This window comes from Pagrus major, chromosome 23, assembly GCF_040436345.1.
Source record: "Pagrus major chromosome 23, Pma_NU_1.0".
In the NCBI taxonomy this organism is placed as follows: Eukaryota; Metazoa; Chordata; class Actinopteri; order Spariformes; family Sparidae; genus Pagrus; species Pagrus major.
This window is the reverse complement of record NC_133237.1, coordinates 3119771-3141178: the sequence shown is the minus strand read 5'-3', so window position 1 is coordinate 3141178 and position 21408 is coordinate 3119771. Positions and strand designations below refer to the sequence as shown.

Below are 21408 nucleotides of genomic sequence, written 5' to 3'. Positions count from 1 at the left end.
TTGATGTTTCTGGAGATTAAAGTACTCTACATTTTAGCCCTGACGGTCCAACAATGGGATTAAAATACATACAAATGCTCATTAAAGGTATCAGGATTATTGTTCCTTTATATTTACAGTCACACATTTCCATGCGGCAGATCTGTCTGTCTTCAGTCTCTTCTTTTTTCTCTCCCACAAATCCCAAATCAACCATCACATCTGGCCTCCGATTACAGCACGCAGTTTGATTTTAAAGCGGCTTATGTAGCTTTATGTGCGCACTTAATACAACCATAAAGCCGCATTACAGGCCGACTCCCCCCGTGTGGCCTCTCTGCAACCGGCCGCTTGATGGCGCTCTTGCTCCACCGATGAAACGCGCCTCGCCCGAGGCTTCGCCTGCCTTTATGGAAGCCACGCACATGCATGGGCTCCTTTACGGGGGTTAAACTTGCCGTATTTTTCTTCTTAATGTGTTTTAAAGGGGGCATTTTCAAGAAGAAGTGAGGTGATTGGGCCACTTTTTGACTTTGCTTTAGAACATCCTGACATTTGAGGCAGTCTCAGGTCATTTCCACAGCCTACAGGGGATGAAGAGGAAGGGCTGAGGCCTTGGAAAATAATAACCCATAGGCGTGCAGGATACGTATAGGCTGCCAGGATTTGTTTATTTTTCTTGGTGCAAAAATTCTCACCAAGGCCTCTTACAGCTTCACCGCTTTCTGTTTAACATACAGGCATGTATGGGTGCAGGGATTTATTGTACGGGAAGTCCTTACTTGGTACCTGACACATTTTTCCTCTGGTAACATGTGGATAATATCTACAACCAGTGGATACAAGGATACACGGACACCTTCATATGCGCTGCTACTGCGGCCTCATTACTCCTGTGTTAATGTGTTTGAGTTAGTGTAGACGCGGGGCAGTGGACGACACGCGTAAAAACGCGAGGGCTGAAATCCAGTTTTAGACGTTCCTCCTGCGCCAGATATACCGCGGTGAGTGTGGACTCATTTGTGTACGACGTCTCTAACGTCCATTGAGGCCACTTGTTGTTTTGTCCAAGTGTGTTTTCTGCAGCATCCACTGTCTCCTAATTTACTGGTCTGTCTTCGACCGCGGTGATGTGTGAACACGGTTTAGGCGCGTGGAAAAGGAACATGTGACTTTTTTTTTTCTTGCGCACCACATCTCACATCACCATGCAGACAACAGATTTCATAAGCAAACGCTTTATTGGAGGTGTAAAACACGGCGCGCTGAAGTTTCAATAAGATCATATTCTGGGTAATAAATTGGGAAAATACTGCGGCAATTACTCCTCAGAAAGTCGGGCGTACAATCAGCTGATTTACCACAACACAGTCTGTAATTCAGCCGGGTGCTGGCAACATTTAGGCCTCTTGTGTCAGAGTCATCTAAATAAATTAAATTCGGGTAATGACACATTTATTTGGCTGATGTGTGCGCGCAATCAGACACAACAGTTCCCAAACAAAATAATATAACCAGAATCAAATGAGGAAATGTGGGTCTGCACGGGCTGCTGTACCTGCAGAAACACCCATCCCCAATTGTTCATATCTGATTGATCGTGAACGTTCAATCAAATTAGAAATAACTCCACAGCTGACTCTTTTCCGGCTAATCGCTGCACTTTAGACCATCTTACCTTTTACGAGCCCCGGCTGTTCTACAAGGCCGAGCTTAACCTTTCCACAACTTATCCCTCGTTAGAAAAACCCTCCTTCCCCCCAACCTTACACCCAGACAGGAAGGACCGCGGCCGTATGGAAAACACGACAAAAATGACAATTAAATACCGGGCAAGGATGAGGCGTTTACGGCCTCCGGTCGCGCAAAGGGCGCGTCGTAAACCCCCCTTTTTGTTTCTCTGCTGCAAGGACGTAAACAAGCAAACACTGCCCCTCCGCTTTATGGCGCTTTATAGTTTGTTAAAGCGTTTACAGCCACTTTCTCCGAGTCTATTACCCTCCCCAGTCCTCCTCACATGTTTATGGAGATCATATTTATAAAAGTATACGATGATCAGAAAGCATGCGTGCAGGGGCCCGGAGCTCGTCTATTTCCTGATCAGCAGCAGTAGTCACTGGAATGGGATGGAAGACAAGAAAGGCTCCGACAACTGGTTTTAAAACCTCAATTACATTTATAGGCCAGTACTTGTTAAAACCAATACCAATTAGGAAGCACTACCCCTCCGCTCTCTCTCCCCAGTCTGTGGCAGCCTCTCTCGCCCAGGCTCCCTGACATTTTCGGGCCTCATTCACTTCGCTCCCATGCAGCCGCGCGCTCCCCTTTAAGGATGAGGGTGGGGGGGGGGGATGAGAAAGCGCAATTAATGAGAGAGATGCTCTCACGATGCGATGCACCCCCACCCACCCGACACCACCACCATCACCTCCACCCAACCTCAATCTCAGCTTCAAAGTAAAAAAAAAAAAAAATCCATCTCTTCTTCTTTTGGTTGGTTGGTTGAAAGAGTAGTTGGTGTGTGTGTGTATATATATGTGTGTGTGTGTGTGTGTGTGTGTGTGTGTGTGTCTGTGTGTGGAAGTGTGCTTATTTGATCAGATGCAAAGCGGCAGAATTCTCATTACCCCCCCTCCTCCCCTCCTGTCTCGCTTGATGCTGCACCTATTCTCTTTCACCTCCTCCTCCTCCTCTTCTTCTTCTCCTCTTTCTTCATTCTCTCACTCCCTTTGCATTACCACAGGCGCGCGGAGCTCCTGGAGCCGACGCCGGGAGACTATCATCTATAGGCTTACAGGCGCGTGCGGGCACAGGCGCAAAAAAAAGAAAAAAAAAAGTGTAATAGAGCCTGTGTGTGTGTATGTGTGTGGTATCTCTGTCTGTGTGTGTTTGCGTGCGCAAGCGCTCGTGCACGTGCGTCTATGTGCGTGGAAAAGCCAATGGGATGAAGAGCTGATAATAGATGCAAATTATCCCTGAAACCGACACACACACACACACACACACACACCGGGGCCAGGAGGAGAGAGAGAGAGAGAGGAAGGGAGAGAGAGAGAGTGCGCGTGCGAGAGAGAGCCAGAGAGAGAGAGAGAGAGGGAGGGAGAAAAAATATGAAACAACTCATTTGCAGAGGAGTAAATCACGGAAAACCCGTTTGAGAGCGCGACAGGGCTCCCGCTTACAGCGCTAACACCGGAATTGTGATGCGCACGAGCCCTTCTTCCTCTTCTTCTCCCTCTTCTTCTCCTTCCTCCTCTTTTTCTTCTTCTTCGCTGGAGATTTTATGGAATCGCTGTGATTGTTGTTATTGTTGTTGTGGTGGTTGTGGCTCTCACCGCTCTGGCTGGCTGCCGTTAACGTTACTCACACCGCTCGTCTGCTGTGGCCGTGAGGGGAAGCACCACAACAACGGTCACCGACACCGGCGGCAGACCTGCCTCACTCTCTCTCTCCCTCCCCTCCGTGTCTGTGTGTGTGTCGGTGTTTCTCTGTCTCAGCCCGCACGACAGAAGCAGAAAAAAAGAAAGCTTCCTCCAGTCCCACTGTGACTCTGCCGAGCCGAACACAAACTGAAACAACAGTAAACAACATCACAAAAGATGAGTTCATATTTCGTCAACTCGCTCTTCTCCAAATATAAAAGCGGGGACTCGTTACGTCCGAACTACTACGAGTGCGGTTTCGCGCAGGACCTGGCCGGCAGCCGGCCCACCGTGGTGTACGGCCCGGGCTCCGGCGCCACCTTTCAGCACGCTCCGCAGATCCAGGACTTCTACCACCACAGCGCCTCCACGCTGCCCAGCAACCCGTACCAGCAGAGCCCCTGCGCGGTCACATGCCACGGCGAGCCGGGCAACTTCTACGGATACGACGCCCTGCAGCGGCAGACGCTTTTCGGGGCCCAGGACGCGGATCTGGTCCAGTACAGCGATTGTAAGCTGGGAGGCGCGCCGGGGCTCAGCGGCGAGGACGCGGAGGGAACCGAGCAGAGCCCCTCACCGACGCAGCTCTTCCCCTGGATGAGGCCGCAAGGTGAGGAAATGGAAAGACTGGCTGCGGTTTTGTTGTTTATCTTTAGCCTTCTTCAAAGTATGTCGAGCTTAATCTTCTCTCCCAGAAGGTGAGTGTCCAAGTTAGAGCAGAGCTGCTGCTCCTCCAGGAGGGGAGCACCGCAAATGTAGACACACGGGGAGGAGGAAACGGCGCAAGAAAGTTGGAAAAGTGGTTTTAAAAGCAGCACTTTGAGCAGGGCAATCAGGGCTTCCTGCGTTCAAAGCGGGAGACAAAAGCACGTTTATGGTTTTATTGGCGGCACCAAAACTTGTGAATGACTTTAGGGTTTAATTGCCCCGGCCATATATTGGGGGAATGGACGCGGAGAGCCGGGAGAGGAGCTCAGACAGAAAGAGAAAGGAAAGCAGTCAGAATAAAAGCAAGAGATGTTGGAGGGGTCAGAGGAGAGAGAAGTGAACCTCAGAGACCTCTTCATGAGAAGCCCCTCTAAAAACTGAGAGTGCCCCTCTCAGAGCAGATGGGAAAGAGTTGTTGGAGGTAGTTGTTTCCAGTCACACAGACTCGTCTTAGACATGCAGCTTTGACCCGGGTTAAACTTTTACTGCCTTTTTTTTTTCTTCTTCTTTTTTGCTTTTACTGCCTTGACTGTGGTCTCCGGGATTATTTGGCTACACGGTGGCCAGTTCCCCACAGGGTTGAAGCAGGGTGGGGGGAGCATGTGTGTGAGGAAAGAGGATACACGGGAAAAGGGAGTACTTTTACTCGGAATTAGCGCCTGCACAGCGTGCGTGATCTCTGGACGCGCAGGCCTGTCTGATCCGCTGACTCAAACACCAAAATCATCCCACAAGTAATGTCCGTGTGGTTCGAATTTAAGGTGTGTATGTGCGTGCGTGCGTGTGTGTGTGTGTGTGTGGTTCTTCGTGGTCTTTGTGTAGTTTGTGGCACACACAGACTGGATATGGATTTCGGCCCGATTGGTTCAACACGGTCAGATTATAAATCTTTAAAGAGAGCGATTTTAAAAATTATTTGCATTATACGGAAGCCGAGTTTGTAATTGATGGCTCGAACCACAGCGAGGCTGATTATGCGAGGAGGTGTTTTTGTGTTAGAGAGACATAGACTTAGAGTCAGAGAGACAGGGAGAGAGAGAGAGCGTGAATGGATTGACATGTATAGTAGCCTATTTTGTTTGAGCCCATATTTCTTGTGCTGTGCTCGTAGGTGTGTGTGTGCGTGCGTGAGAGAGAGAGAGAGAGAGAGAGAGAGAGAGAGAGAGAAGGAGAGAGGAGAGAGAGAGAGAGAGAGAGAGAGAGAGAGAGAGAGAGAGAGAGAGAGAGAGAGAGAGTTTATTGCTTGTGTTCTCGGTTGTATTTTTTAAAGTGGGGCTGCAGACGGGTTATAGCCTGTACAGGACTTTTGTGGCTTCATGATTATGATCATAAAATAGAAAAATGATAAACAACAACAGGTCAGGTCTGTATTCACCTCGAGCTGCTTTCTGTTCATCTCTATAACACTAACATTACAACCACCTGCTACAGATAACAGTGATAATTGTGGACAGTTTACCTTTACGCACGTTTTTATAAGGCTGTGGACACTTCTCCTGCAGTGTTTCCTCTCCAGTGCCTCCCAGCAGTGTGTGCGTGTGTTACTCCTCGTGCATGCGGCCTGTAAATTGTCATAATTTACATCTTTAAAGCTTCTGTTATATTTTCATAGCACTTGTCTGCCCTCACTCCCCTGTGTGCGTACCGGCTTTTCAAATCATTCCCAGCTTTAAATACGAGCGGCCGCACTCAGGCGCGGGGCTGAGAACCACTCCTGAAGGGCTCGAGTCTTTCTTTACCAACGATGGCAGTGATTAGTCCCATGATTAATAGTTTTTTCTAACAGTATACATGGTCTTAACGGCGTGCCGGCTCGGGTGCAGGCTGCTCTGATCACACGGGGGCCGAAAAGTCGAGTCAAAACAGGAAACCAGGGAAGTCCGAGAATCTTTTGTACGCACGCAGTTACAACCCTTGCACGGTTTGATGGGATATTATCGTTGCTCAGTGTGGGGATATATTAGTTATAATAGCAGAAAAAGGCGGACGGTCTTTTGTGGGTGAAACGGGAGGATGAAGCGCAGCGGCGGAGGCGGTTATCCTCCTCGTTTATACTCCAGAAATTCCCCTTTAACGAGGGGCACATTTCATAATTTGTCTTATAAAGAGGGATATGGCCTCCTCCACGCCTCCACACCTTTTATGTTATAACCACAGAAGACAAGGAGGCTCCTACTTCTTGAAAGTGTCTTGAAATACTCCTCAGCCCCCAAGCTGGAGGTTTAATATCCGAGTTTGATTCCAAACTCGTGACTATGAGCCGTTTTACCACTTTAACCACTGAGGTTGGGAACCTTGATAAATTAATCTCTCCATACGACTCTCCAATGAAAAAGAGGTTAAAATGTGATTAGGTCGAGGAAGAAATGTATGTCTGTAATGTTATTAGTGTCTTTTGCCTCGGCCTCTCACTGACATCTGCTTTCGAGTGGAAACCTCGTTTCTCCCTCCTCCAAAATGTCAACTGCCGACTGCCATGCATTTGTTTAGGGCTTATTTAATTGGCTTCGTAAAGGTTTCATATGTAATAGGTCTTGAAAATGTTTCATAATCCCAAGCCTTGTGTCATTTTCTCAGACCATTTAAGAGCACGCCATCCTTCATCTGACGCTTAAACAGGAAAATGTCAAATAAATACTGCACACTTTCAGGATTTATTCTTCAGATGTAGCTGTTTGATCCATGTCAGCTGTGTGTGGAAGGTGTGCTGTGTCTGCATACACTTCGTGCAGTGCACTGACTCAGCCGGGGTTGGGGGTTAAATTCCCCACGCATGTTGCTCCGTCTGAAACTCGTCGGATCAAAGCGTCCGTGCTGTCATTTTATCCAGGGAAGTGTTTCTCATTTCCCTTAATTCACGGCTGGTGACAGCGGTGAATGTGGCGCCCACTTCCCGTCAGTCCCTATAGCACGGAATCACGGCGCCAGCCCTGTGACAGATAACACATACAAGACATTTACATCACTTACAAGTCCATGCATTTCCATAAAGACTTCCTTGTCTTCTTCTTCTCCTTCTTCTGGCTGTTTGACCATAAAAAGCAGCTCTGTGCCCGCAGACAGAAACTAGACAGTATGTGGGAATCCATGAGAGTCACAGCACCGTCTTTAACATGGAGAGCATCGAGCTGGTCTTTGCTTTATGGGGGATATATAATGGATGTTGTAGATAGTTTTCAGCCGTAACCTGCAGGCCTTATATAATGTGATCGGAGTGGATGTAGACTGTATAAGACTCGTATGTGATTACAGTAGTAATGCGCTGCAGTCATGGTCCTCTACCTTAATGTAATCCAGAAACTTTGCCGAGGGTGTGTTCGCGCGCGCGTGTGTGTGTGTGTGTGTGTGTGTGTGGCTGTTAGATTTTTTGGTAACACTTTATAGTAGCCATCAATAATAAATGGTAGTTTATTATAGTTCATTAAGCATTGGTTAATAGTTATTTCACTGTTGACAAACAATGAATGCTTTATAAACAATTTATTACACAATTGTTTATTGTAACTGATGATTACGACACTTATAAGAGTCAATGAATGGTTTGTGACGCATTTCATCATTTGGTAAAAGTCAAATAACTAATACAAACTATTCACTATGAGTTTATCAGTGAGGCCCATTATAACGTGTTGCGTTCTTCCGCTGCTCTCTGCTTCCAGGGTTATGAACACTAATACTCAAGTTGCCAGTCATGTAAAATCAGAATTTCCCTTCAGATCAGCCATTTAGGAGCAGCGGTTTGTGCTTCAAAGCTTTATTATCACTGGCATGTTTTGTCCGTGGCGCAGAGCTCCTTTTACGGCACAATACTCAAAGAGGAAGACAAACAGCGTTATGGAAATACAATCACTTACGCAAATGTCCTCTCTTTGTGTAAACTGTCGAAAGTTTGCTGCCAGGATTCCTCGGGTTAAACCTGTCAGTTTCATTCGCCCTCTTTATGCTGAAGTAAATGTAGTTTTTATTAGTTATTAGTTAATTATCACATCAATCTTTTTATAAATAATAACTCGTTTTAAGGTTTATATGTTTTCAGCAATGCCACCCAAGATGAAAGATGTGGCTATTTATTTACAATTATAGCATCACCCAGTTTGTTGGTACAAGCGTATGAAATATGAACAATAAAATATTTTGCAAGGGGCATCATCTGTTGGTCCTCTCTTGGAACATTAAAGTCAGGTGGATAAGACCGTCTCACAGGTTATTAATTTGAAAAAAGAAAAAAAAAGCCCCATGCTTGTCCAGCCTGTGTGCAGAAATATCTGACCTTTATTAAATATTTATGAATTTTATATTGCGTCTGCACCGGGTTCTCCAGTCTGCGCTGCTTTCAAAGCTGCGACAACAGAAACAAAGAAGGAGCAGAGTAAATGATTACCTGTTGGTGTGGAAATAACGTTTCTATCTCCACTTGTCATCGTTTGCACCATTTTTAATTAAAAGTCTTTGTTCGTCATTAGAGGCTGCGCTTCAATCTCTGTCCTCATCTCTGCTGTGCGGGATCCTGCTTCCTTTTAAAGTGTTTACGATGTATTTATAGCATCAAATATTCATGTGCACTTCTGTAAGTGCTCGGTGGATTAGTCTGTGTTATATAAGGAGCTCACTTTCTTTTTTTTTTTACTAATGACTTTAGTTGGCTGGTGGTGCGGTGTGATCGAGTCTGAAGACTTTGTGTTTCAGTGTATGCGTGTGTGTGTGTGTGTGTGTGTGTGTGTGTGTGAGAGAGAGAGAGAGAGAGAGAGAGAGAGAGAGAGAGAGAGAGAGAGAGCATCCCCTTGATGGGACCCCTGGACATGACAGTCACACACAGGAGGATCACATGATTTGACAGTGTCACCTCTTTTTAACATGAGGCACGTCATCAATTTCACAAAAAGGAAATATTTCTATGCATGTACACTGTGTATACGTATGTATGTGCCCAGGCCCTGGGGATCAAAGTGTTCTGGCGTGTACTACTTGTGTAATCACCTGTCATAAAATATCAAAATTGTGATTCTCAGATTTTTTAAATTGTTTCCTGTGGTAGCCATGCTGCACTTCAATTATTACCTCCTCCCCCCTTTTTTGGTCTTAGTCCCTAGCTACCTCAGTTGTGTAGGAAAATTACTGTGAAGCTCCAGAAATGTTTTCACCTGACTTCCCATCAGCATGGGGGGAGGAGATGATGATTGCATTTTCATTTTTGGGTGAACTTTTCCTTTAAAGTGTGAGGTAGAGAGGATAATGATGTAAAAATATTTTGCCTCTAATAATGTCCCTCCTGTCCCGTGTCTCCCCTGTCCTCACACCCCACATCCCCCCCAGTAGCTGCGGGTAGGAGGCGAGGCCGGCAGACCTACAGCCGCTACCAGACCCTGGAGCTGGAGAAGGAGTTCCTGTTCAACCCCTACCTGACCCGGAAACGCCGCATCGAGGTGTCGCACGCGCTCGCCCTGACCGAGCGGCAGGTGAAGATCTGGTTCCAGAACCGGAGGATGAAGTGGAAGAAGGAGAACAACAAGGACAAGTTCCCCAGCAGCAAGAGCGAGCAGGAGGCTGTGGAGAGGGAGAGGAGGGAGAAGGAGCTGCGGGATGGCAGCACAAGCGGAGGCGGAGCGGGATCGGGAGGTGGAGAGGGTGGCGGCGGTGGTGGAGGTGGAGGAGGAGGAGGAGGAGGAGGAGGAGGAGGAAGCTCGGTGGCGGCCACGGCGGGGTCACAGGCCCCCGTGAATGAGGATTGCTACGACAAAACCCACAAGCAAATGTAGGGAGGAAAGCGTTGAAATTAGGGGGGAGAGGGGAGAGGTGGGGGACGAGGAAGCTGTAAATGTTGGACAGGATGGGGTGAGGGTGGGTGAGGGTGGGTGGGGGACTGTTTTCGTCTTAATTGAGGCCGTTGGACTGCCCCGCTGTCTCCACGATTCAATCGATGGAGAGGAACTTGTGTCTCCAAAATGGCGACTGGCGAGCTGGACGGACTGGAGGGGCCTCGCGCCTCTGTCTGCTGACTGTACAAACCGCGGGAAGAAGAAGAAAAAAAAAGACGCAATGAAACAAGAAAGTGAACTTTAAAAAAATAAATCGATGAGGGCGGGGGTGGATCAATCCAAGTCAAACAAACATAGTCTACTCTAGTGTTTAAAAGAAACAAAAAAAAAAAAAAAAAAAAAAAAGAAAGAAAAACGATAGCTTCCTTTCTTTGTGGAACAATTATTGTGGAAACATTTCTATATTGTTAGAAGTTTATCATTAACAATTTTATCTTTGGCAGCTGTATAGTTTTTAAGTTAAAAAATGATGATGGTGCACTTTTTACTGTACTTCTCACTTCTATGTTGTTGTTGTTGTTATGGCAATGATTGATTATGATGATGATGATGACGATGATGATGACGTAGCAATTAATGAAATTTCCAACAACATGAAACTGCCTATTTATGCCGTTTTAGTAGGTCGGGTCTCTTTTTTACACACTCTAATTGTCGTTTCTCGTTTTAGTTCGTTTTTTGATCGATGGTGTTTGTTTTATGTTGTCTTCCTTTTTCTCTTTTTTGGGTAAAAAGCATGCGCACATTGCAGATTAAAAGAAAAGAGAACATTCATAAAAATAAAAACGAGGAAAAAATGAAATGAAAATGTTGCATTTAATATGAAGCTGTGTAATGAGTCAGTGATGGCTTTTAGGGCTGGTTTCATTGTACTGTTTAACTAATTTTCACTCACTTATCGGTTAAGAAGCAGTTAGATATCAGCCTGACACTCCTCGATGATATTTGATTAACACGAGGGGACAGAAACGAAGATAAGTTACTTCCCTTCCTTTCATCCACACTTTCTCTCCATCCTTTCCCTCACCCTTTTTCCTCCTTCACCTCTCCCACTCCCTTCCTCCATCTCCTCTCTCTCTCTCCTCTCTGTACATCCTGTCAGCACCCAGACTGATAAAACCGTTCAGTTCACGAGGCCAAACATTTAAGCCTGGACTCGGAAATCTCCACTTAAAACAACAGTCGCCGCCCCATCCCACACACACACACACACACACACTAACACACACCCCACAATCCACATCCTATCCAAACATCACGTTATTTATGGCCTGGTCCTCTACCTCCACTTACATTATTACAGGCCTCTATATTCACCATTACACTGCCTTCCATCATCATCACGATGAGGACGGATTGTTTCCATCTGGGGAGATCAAACACACTCAGCATTCATATTTACACATGCATATACTGTATATCTTCATACACTTGGTTCTGAGACGTTTGTGTGGATTCTGCAGTCATATCAAAGCACCAAATATCTGCCAAATAACAAGTTACATGGAGGAGCTTCGGGCTGGAAACGCTGCGATGGGAAGTGTGTGCAGTTTGGGTGTGAGGGTCATTCAGACACACAGCTAGGCTTCACAAACACCCCGAGCTGTCTCCACCATGCAGAAATAACCGAACAGGCAGTGGATAAAAAGCACACTTCACACAAGGCGATATCTGCATTTTGACAACGCTGCTGTAGAGCTCTCCATCTTCTTGTTGCTGTATTTACGTTTTAACAAACGAATTTAGAAAGAGAAGCATTCATCTAGGTTTCATCTTTGACTGCCCCGCTTAAGTTAAAGGGCTAATGCAACGATCTCGTTTCGAGAAATCACCACAGAGATTTCTTTTCAACAGTATACACAGCTTGAATTTGCACCATGTGAGCGCAGTGTAAGGAGTGAAAGCTATCATCTAAAAGACAAGGCGACACGTTGAGGCAAACTCTTCCCTTGTTAGTGCTTTAGTGTTGCAAATTCTCACAGATTGTATCAAATAACCGAGAGCTAATCGACACTAATGAACTTGGAGGTTGGTAATCCAACTTTGTATTTGCATCCACTGAGTCGACAAATTAAACCTGCTGTTTTGGACTTCTCTGCTGCATATGCATCACTGTGTCTGTTAACTCCTTGATGTACACATATGAATCTGTTCTGTGCGAGAGACAAAACGATGTTCTTGTTGTTTAATCCAATCTGCTCAGTGGGATGTGGAAAAAAAAGCTTTAAACAGTTGAGCGGGCATGTGATGTAAGCACGGTGAAGTCGACGCTCCTTTGTTCTAACTGTATGACTTAACAACGGGGACATGACACTTGCCTTTTTGGAAAGGTATATGACTTCATGGCGTCGTGAGGACGAGAGGTTTTACGCATGACACATCCGAGCGTTGCCCACTTAATTTTCGGTGTCTGAAAATTAAAAGTCATGCAAAAGTAAAACAGTAAAGTGAAAATTACAAAACACACACACATATTTAGGGTTCATACAGTTTGTCCTGTCCTTCCTTCCAGTTCTTCCAGTTAGAAAAACAAATCAGTGGGTTTTTACGCACGCATAATTCCCCTTTGGCCTGTTAAACATTACACTCAGCTCGGAGGTTTTATCTCGATGAACTCAGTGCTGCGTGGCGGAAAAAGGTCAACGTCACGGGTACGGAACAAAACACAGAGCCTAGCACCTGCACGCCAGGTGAGATTCCTCTGCCCAAAGCAGGGGCCTGAACTAATCAGACCTGAACTCAAAGACGGAGATGAGACATCTTGAATGGCATGGAGAATGCAGACATATCGGCCCTCACCAGTTATGATCAAATGTGTGTCGTCTGGTTCTTGTTCTTTTCTTTTTTAATGGACTCAGCAGTGCGTCTCCTCCCTGAAACACCTAAACATGAATACCCTCGCTTGCTTCCAACACCCACTCACTTTCCAGTTTTGTTTGCCGAGCGTACAGCTCTAATATTCCACGAACCATGACACAGCGGAAAGAAATATTAACCTGTAATTCTTTATGTTCATGTTCATCAGTTGAATTAAAGCGGAATGCGTCCTCTTGTAACGCAGCAGCTGCGATCCTTCACTGTGCGCGTTATTGCAGAATGAAGATTTTTTTTTTTGAACCGACACGTTTGACTGCTTCCATAAACGTCCCTCACTGCTTGATTACACGTCTTCATCATCCACGCAGCCTGCAGTGACCGGTCAACAGCAGCGGTGCGATATGAGCAAACAACTGCCTGTTTTGTTCTGCTGTGTGGGACCCTCTCTTCTGCATGTGTGGTCTCTAGTATGGGTTAAGTTAAGACGTAGTTTGAGAGAAGCAGGGAAAATCCATCTCCTCTTTGAGCCCTTTTGGTATTCTCTGGATCTTTACGCACGTGTCGAGCGTCATTCCATTCCAAGTCCGATCAATATCACCTAATGGTGTTTTTTCGCGCTTTGCGCACGACTTAACCCGCTTCTGTCCAGGCAAGCAGGGCAGTAAAGATTTAAGTCTGAGCGGGATGTTGTCAGCAGCCTCAGCCGTTTTGTTTTCTCGCGCTCGGTGATTAGTGGACACGTTCCGAGCTGCTGCGTATTGACTGGAATGTATAGATTATATAGAATGTTGTGTGTGTGTGTGTGTGTGTGTGTGTGTGTGTGTGTGTGTGTGTGTGTGTGTGTGTGTGTCACTCCTTGCGGGTCTGCAGCTAATTTCTTCCATTATAATATTGCATCCGGAGGGAAACCCCGGCGGCCATTGGGCAGCCTGACATCACATGGACCTGAGGTCACGTGGTCCGCGAGGCAAGGGGAGGGAGGGGAGGAGAACAGTGGGGTGGGGTGATTTTTGGTGTAAATCTAGACAGTAATACCGCGTCAATAATTCACGGTGCCTCGTAAAAAGTCGACATTAAAGCGCCCCGGGCCTACAAATCACCGGCGCCAAATTATGAGTTCGCTCGACTTCGCCAACGCGCTGTTTTCCAAATATCAACAAGCCGCGGCGAGCTGCTCCGCTCTGCTCTTCACAGACTCTCCAACCTCTCCCTTCCCGTCCTCTCCTTCTGTTGGTCCCGCCGCGTCCTCTTCATGCGCCCTCGTTTCCAGCGGATATCACCTCCATGTCTCCGGTGGGAGAGGGAGCGGGGGGCTCCCATTACCTCCCTCCTCGTCTTCTTCATCTCCTTCCTCCTCCTCCTTTCCCTCCACCTCTTCTTCCTCAACGTTCTGTTTGTCTCTTTCGGGATTGAACCGGAGCAGCGGGAGTATTCCGCCTGGCGCGCATCCTTTCAACCCCGCCGAAGTGCTCTCAGGAGGGGCGTGCAGCGCGTTGGGAGCCGGGCCGATGTGCTCCTCTCTGGAGCGGTTTACTGGTCGGCCTCAGCTAAGCTCGCTGAACGCCAGGCTCCCTGAGACGGCCTGCAGGAGGCAGAGTAACCCGGAGCAGCTGCAGCTCCAGTCACACGAGGAGGGGCTACGGATTTACCCCTGGATGAGAAGCTCAGGTGAGGAGAGAGAGGAGGAGGGATGGAAGAGTTATGAGAGGTGATGAGGTCATTAAAGAGGCATACAGGTGAGAGAGGTGGGGAGGGGGGGCGGTGTTTTTACTAACAATAGTTAGGAAATAGGGGATGATGACAGGGATCTGTGTTTGTGCGTGTGTGTGTGTGTGTGTGTGTGTGTGTGTGTGTGTGTGTGTGTGTGTGTGTGTGTGTGTGTGTGTGTGTGTGTGTGTGTGTGTGTGTGTGTGTGGTAATTACGTTAAACGCTCTTTAAACTGTTGGCCCGGTTGCGCAGCGGCCACTGCCGGTAGCTGAACTATGCCTGTCTGTCTCTTTCTCTGTCACTTTTTACAACTTTACACTCTTACAACTCTCTCTCTCTCTCTCTCTTTGTAGATCTTTTATGGCTCTGCGACCTCCATAAAACCATAATTTAAGACTTGGTGAATATTCATTAGGTGGTATTGTGTTTAAGAAGGGGACAGTTGAGCGCAGGGAGGTTGGAGTATTATCCCAAACTGTTTGAAGAAAACCTCCAGAGAAAGTCTTCTTCCTTACCCTCTTTTTGAGTTTTTGGCTCAGCTCAGCTCAGCCTCTCCTACCTGACAGTCTGGTGTTTCTCTCTCAGTGCTAGCTGGCTCACTGAAAGCCCATTGTGCTATTGTACTGTCACCACAATCCGCTAATACTATAAACACTATAAATTAGCAGATGGGTTTTGATCTCTGAATGCCTGCCCTTTCCCCCGATTGTAAAAGCTGTATTGTGCGATAGAACCGGGCTGGATGCTGAATAGATGCGGGGCCTTGGAGCCTCGAAGCACAACAAACAGACACAGCACAAAGACACATATTTGCGCTAAAACACTGAATGGTTGCGCGTAAAAAACTGGGAAATATGGCGAGAGTGTTCGTGCGTAAACTCGCGTAAAAGTGAAGGGGGACGGTGCTCTCAAAAACAGTGACGTGGAATCTGACAGGAGACATGAGATATTGTCCACTAGTGCGCGACTTAGGCGAGGCCGTGCACGCGCGTGTAGTTTTAGGTCGCCTGGTTTGTGTGCGTAAATCTGAGCGGTTTAGTGTAGGAAACCCGGTCAATTTCTAAAGATGGTCAGGTAACTAATCAGGTCCCTCCTCATCGGCAGAAACCTGGCAGGTACTGGACAGCTTCGTCGACGCCACAGAACTCCTCATTAATTTCCGTCACCCACTGCCCTGTGTGTGTGATAAAGGGAGTGTAAAATAAGAATAGCATAATAACTACTTGATTTGCTTCAGGCATTAAGACTCTCTTCTGTTCTGACAACCAGAGCAGAGAGGGAACATGTACTAAACAATTTTATTATATAAAGATATGCAGGGTAAGTTAGTTCAGGAACATAGAAAATGAAATAAAAATAAAACAGTGGTAAGTATGATGTATGTAAACCTCTATCTCTCTCTCTCTCTGTGTGTGTGTGTGTGTGTGTGTGTGTGTGTGTGTGTGTGTGTGTGTGTGTGTGTGTGTGAGTGAGTGGAGGGTGGTGCTGTGTTGGGGTCGAAGCAGCCAGCTTGTGTAATGAATTCATAGATTTTAATTTAGATCCGATTCCAGTCCAAGGCATTGGAGATGATTGGAAGGAGAAGTCCCGGATGTTCCCGTTAACAACCGGTGAACAAGACAAACACACGAGGGCTTATTAAAGGAGGCGCTCGAGCTCTCACAGGGACGCGCATGTGCACATATATGAACACACTAACTCACTACTTTGTTTTATAAATGTGTTTTTATGTAACATCCTGCCCTGTGTGTGTGTGTGTGTGTGTGTGTGTGTGTGTGTGTGTGTGTGTGAGAGAGAGAGAGAGAGAGAGAGAGAGAGTGAGAGAGTGTGAGAGAGAGAGCACAATACAGTCCCTTCTTGTTGTTGATTGCCTTAAAATTCCAACTCGAGCTCGAGCGCAAATAAATCACGGCCGACAGCGCGAGAGCAGAAAAATATTACCAATGGAGATGAATTCTTTCTCTCTCACAGACTTACGCGCACACACACACACACACACACACACACACACACACACACACCAACCAAGAAGTATCACCTCGCTGTGCGGCAAAGGGAAGTGGCGCACAGATAAACACACGCACACATACTTAGACATACTTAATCACACACACTTCCCCGGCGCTGACACTCAGTCACCCACACATACAGAGTGCTGTCCTCAATAAAGTGTGGAGACATTGCCAGCAGAAACATGATTGTGCGGATGGAAATGTAACTGAAGCTTTTAAAGCAGCGGCGTTTTCATAATGTGATCCTGCGAGACATTTTTTAATTCTGTGACCAAATATAGTAGAAGGGGAAAAGCATGGTATATTGACGTCATATTTTTATTTGTATTATGACGTGAATAAGAAAGAAATTGAAAGAAAACAGAATAAACAAATTAATGGCAAGTTCATGTGGTGTCATTAAATGAAAGTTCCAACAAATGGGAGTCAGTGGAAGTGTACTAACAAATAAATAAATAGGCCTACCTGCTTATGAATAAGGCTTTCTGGTAACACTTTATGATCACCATCATTAATAAATGTACATTAATAGTTAATTAAACTTTAGTCAATAATTATTTGACTGTTGAAATGATGTATAAATTATTTACTAAGAAAAAGTATTATAAACATCAGTTGTAAACAGTTCTTTAATACATGATTTATAAAGCATGTCATTGTTTGTAAACAGTCAAATAACTATCAACTTTTATTATTATTATTTTTATTATTATTATTGTTGTTGTTGTTGTTATTATTATTATTGTTTACAATTTCTTACTGATGTTGATTATTAATTGTGACAGACTCTCCTCTGATATGTATTTGGTAACTCATAGAAATTAACTCCAAAGGGTCATGGAGGGATTCATAAAATAATAGTAAGAATAACATGTCTCCAAGACTCTGCCTGTTATTAGATCTGCTATAATTTGATCAACTGTGTGTGTGTGTGTGTGTGTGTGTGTGTGTGTGTGTGTGTGTGTGTGTGTGTGTGTGTGTGTGTGTGTGTGTGTGTGTGTGTGAGACAGTGAGAGTAACAGCAAACAGTAAGCAAACCCACAGCCATTTCAAATTGAAAGCTTTTTCATCATCCTCTCTGACATTACTCTGAGTTTATTACTGCAGCACAGCGATGACACACAAACTCATCCAGAAATACACAGACAGAAATACACTGAACAACACAGTACACATTCATTATCAAAAGTTAAGTACATTTAAAGTCTTGGCCCTAAAAGAACCACAGGCAGGCATTTTAGAGGGACTGAGGTCAAGACCCCAAGTGCCCCATCCACCTTCTCCTCCATATTTTCATAGCTTTCATTTATCTAATCAGTTAGAGTGATACAAATTATATTTTCTCTACATTTCAGTTTTCGACAAGTGGGTCTAAATGCTGTTTCACACTGCTGGGAAAACATAAATACTGGAATCAACCTTCACAATACAAAGTGTAAAGATTTAACTTGCAGAATATAAGTTCCTCACAGTTTCCTGAAACTTCATATCCCAGAAGGAATGCAGAGCACATGACCACAGTAGCAGTTCCAGCCCTTGTCATATATGTGTAGTAGTCCTGCAGTGAGTGTGATAAAGCTCTTACCTGCAGTGTCAAATCACAGCCAGGACACTGTCTGTATGGAAAGCTTGTAGTCTTTGTGGCAGGCTTGAAAATCAATATCAAATCAAAGTAAATCCATTTTTGTCCTTCAGCTCATTTACAGCTGGAAAACAGACAGTCAGGGGGGCTGATGATTTATATCACTGAGATTTATGTCATAAAAATCATAGTTTTATCTCCCAGTCTGCCCCTAAATAGAGCTCAGCTGCAGTGGGCTGTAATGATCACAGAAGTCACAACATTTAGATTGAAGAATTGTTCTTCAGATGACACAAAACTGCTCTGTATTTCCTGTGTTTTGGCATTATGGGCATGACTAACACTGTACATTTTGCCAAAGCAAGCATTTAGACATGTAAAAGCTAAATATAATTATATAAAAAAAAACATTTTAAAAGACAAAACAAAGAACCTGTCCTGAAATATAACAGCAGCAGTGTCAGGTTTTAACTCCTCTCATCTCCTCATGATCCAGTCCTGTGAGAACTCTAACAGAAAATCTTCCCTCACACATTTATGAGCTTTCACACAACACCAGCTAATGCTGTTAAAGTCCACACAAACAGTCACAATGCCCGGGCTGATTCTTTACAGGCTGGTCATTGCATTTTATTGCCGCGCAGATGACCTGCAGTCTGTTTAGAGATTCCACGGTGTGAAGAGAAGCAATGTAGCACAAGCCCCAAACCTTAAAGGGTTAGTTCAACTGTTACAGAGAGTTTCTGATTATCTAAAGAAGAATGCTGAGATAGAATTATCATTAACACTTTATACTAACCTTCATTAATAAATGGTAAATCTAGTTAATTAAACTGCAGCTAATGGTTATTTCACTGTTAACTAACAAGGAAATCCTCTATAAACCATTTATTAAGCAAATGTGAAGATTAATAAACATCAGTTGGACATCCAAATAATTTTATTAGATGAACTACACAATATCAATGAACCATTTACAAAGTATTATAACCATTAGTTGTAACTTTACAATGAACAATTGCTTAATTTCATTGTTTGTCAACAGTTTAATAACTATTAACCAAAGTTTAACTATAAACTCACCATTTATTAATAGTGATTATAAAAATGTATTTAAAAAATCACCATAGAAAAGAGGTTCAGATGTCTGTGTGGCCGGCAGTCGACCTCTGAGCTGTGAAAATGTGACCCAGTTTCTCTTTAACCTTCAGGCGCTGCGTGACCTCATATAGACCGAAGGTCAACATGGTTTCTGTGGTCTTACTCAACACAGTGCACATTTCACATGAGAAGACATGGCTATTTTTTTTTTTTTTTTTTGCTAACATGAGGAAAACTGCTTCCGGAAGCATGTCCACAGCTCATCAGCAACCACAGTCAGTCACATATCACACTCTTTTCCACCACTTTAATTATGTAGTCCATGTACATCTCCTTTAAGGCTAAACACAACGAGGTAAATATTGAACTGTGGCCCAGACAGACAGCAGCTGAGCCCACAGTTTAACCACATCATTTAGGAACTGCTTTACGGTGTTTACACGGCCACAAGTCAAATGTGTTTGCCAGGAAGTGGAGGTGACAACAAGTGGCTACAAGGTCTGGACTGCAGCACCAACACACAGACATGTGACTTAGAGGTTAAGAGTATTTATACATTCATTTATTTTAGAACTCAATGCAAAATAAATGATTATAATAACTGAGACAGTAGAGATGCTTAATTCATAATTTGTTTAATGAAAAAAACGTTTACTAATATAGAGAAAATGACTGTAAGGCTCAGATTATAGGTTGTTTTCTTATTTGAAAATTTTAGAAATGTAAAGGAAATAAATATTAGTGAGTAACAATGAGGTAAACTGTTATCTATGATACACTTTTCACTTTCAGCATTAGATTTGTATAATACATGATATCTCATATAATTCAGTGATTTGTAGCAGCCAGCTTGATGTGCAATAGCACTTCCATGTTTCACAGTAACCTTTCAGCTCACTGTTGACATGTTGAAACACCACACGTTCAAAGTTTGACTACTGTTCAGAAGACATGTGGGGAGGCAACAAACCAACAAGGAAGAATTAGGAATGCCAAAACTAAAAAGACTAGTTTGAGTCAAAATGAGTGTTATCAAAATAAAAATAAAAATGCAACGGTGTAATGGCTTTATAGCATTCAATAGTTCAAACAGGCTCCAGTCCCTTTTCTCCAGCTGAGGAGCACCTGATCCAGCTGCAGACTGCTGGGAGATGAACACAGAACACTTTGTTGCACAGTCTCGTGATTTGGTTCCACGAAGTCCCACTTTTAACATATCATATCAGAATTCTGACATAATATGTTAGCATTTTACTCATCATGAGTATTTTTCTGTTTTTTAAAAATGTTTTTTTCTCAACCCTCAACCCTAAACATTAAGCTAAAACCGTAGTCTGTGATAAGTCAAATTATATGACGTAAATCAAAATTTGCACTCAGCCCACTATATCAAAATTATGACTTTAAACTTAAAGGTTAGTAAAAAGTGCAAGTAAAACTGTTGACGTATTATGTCATAGACTAGTTGTGACTCCAAAACACACAATTCTAGTTCATAATTTTCACTAAGAATCTCATTATTTTAAATGACCATCTATATTTTATAATATATTTTATTTACTCAATTAAAAAAAAAAGCATTTCATCCATGTTTGCCTTTTGCACTTCCATGATATTGGATGCTAGAGATACGCATTTTATTTCACTCCACTTTAAACCGTGAGCAACAAAAAAGATGTTCTGGGAATTTCTATGTTAAAAAAAATAAAAGACAGAAATTAATTGTCAACAAGGAGTAAGTAAGGACTTACATAGAAACACCAGGAAATATGTGTGTTTGTGTGTGCAGGTGGCGACAGAAGGCGCGGGCGGCAGACTTACACCCGCTACCAGACTCTCGAGCTCGAGAAGGAGTTCCACTTCAACCGGTACCTCACGCGGCGGCGGCGGGTCGAGATCGCGCACGCGCTCTGCCTCACGGAGCGGCAGATCAAGATCTGGTTCCAGAACCGGAGGATGAAGTGGAAGAAGGAGAACAAGATGACCGAAAGCGGCTCCCCAACGACACCGACTGCTGAAGAAGAAGAGGAGGAGGATGAGGAGGAGGAGGAGGAGGAGTGACACTGATGACGGGAATGGACACTTTAAGACAACAAACAGTGTTTTAGCTTTGACTAGCGATATCAGAAGTGACCTCTGCCCTTCAGTCACGTTTCATCCTCCAGCAGCAGCCAGTATGAACACAACACATTTACAAGCATTTGATTTTATTATTGAGCATTTTGTGCTAACTGTCATCAATTTAGTTTGTTTTACCGCAGTT

The 21408-nt window shown here is 44.4% G+C and overlaps 1 protein-coding gene across 3 annotated transcripts; it reads left to right on the top strand.

Annotated features, from left to right (window-relative positions):
• Window positions 1-3578: 3578 nt before the first annotated feature.
• On the top strand, window positions 3579-21206 carry LOC141019597 (homeobox protein Hox-B8a). 3 transcript variants are annotated; one of them, XM_073494563.1, is made up of 4 exons: window positions 3579-4011; window positions 9426-9655; window positions 9759-9788; window positions 21174-21206. In XM_073494563.1, exons 1-4 carry the CDS (start codon window positions 3579-3581, stop codon window positions 21204-21206), a joined length of 726 nt encoding a protein of 241 aa, XP_073350664.1. The 3 variants fall into 3 exon arrangements, with proteins under 3 accessions (XP_073350664.1, XP_073350662.1, XP_073350661.1); XM_073494561.1 differs by lacking the exon at window positions 21174-21206 and having other exon boundaries at window positions 9423-9734; window positions 9771-9865; XM_073494560.1 differs by lacking the exon at window positions 21174-21206 and having other exon boundaries at window positions 9423-9865.
• Window positions 21207-21408: the final 202 nt, after the last annotated feature.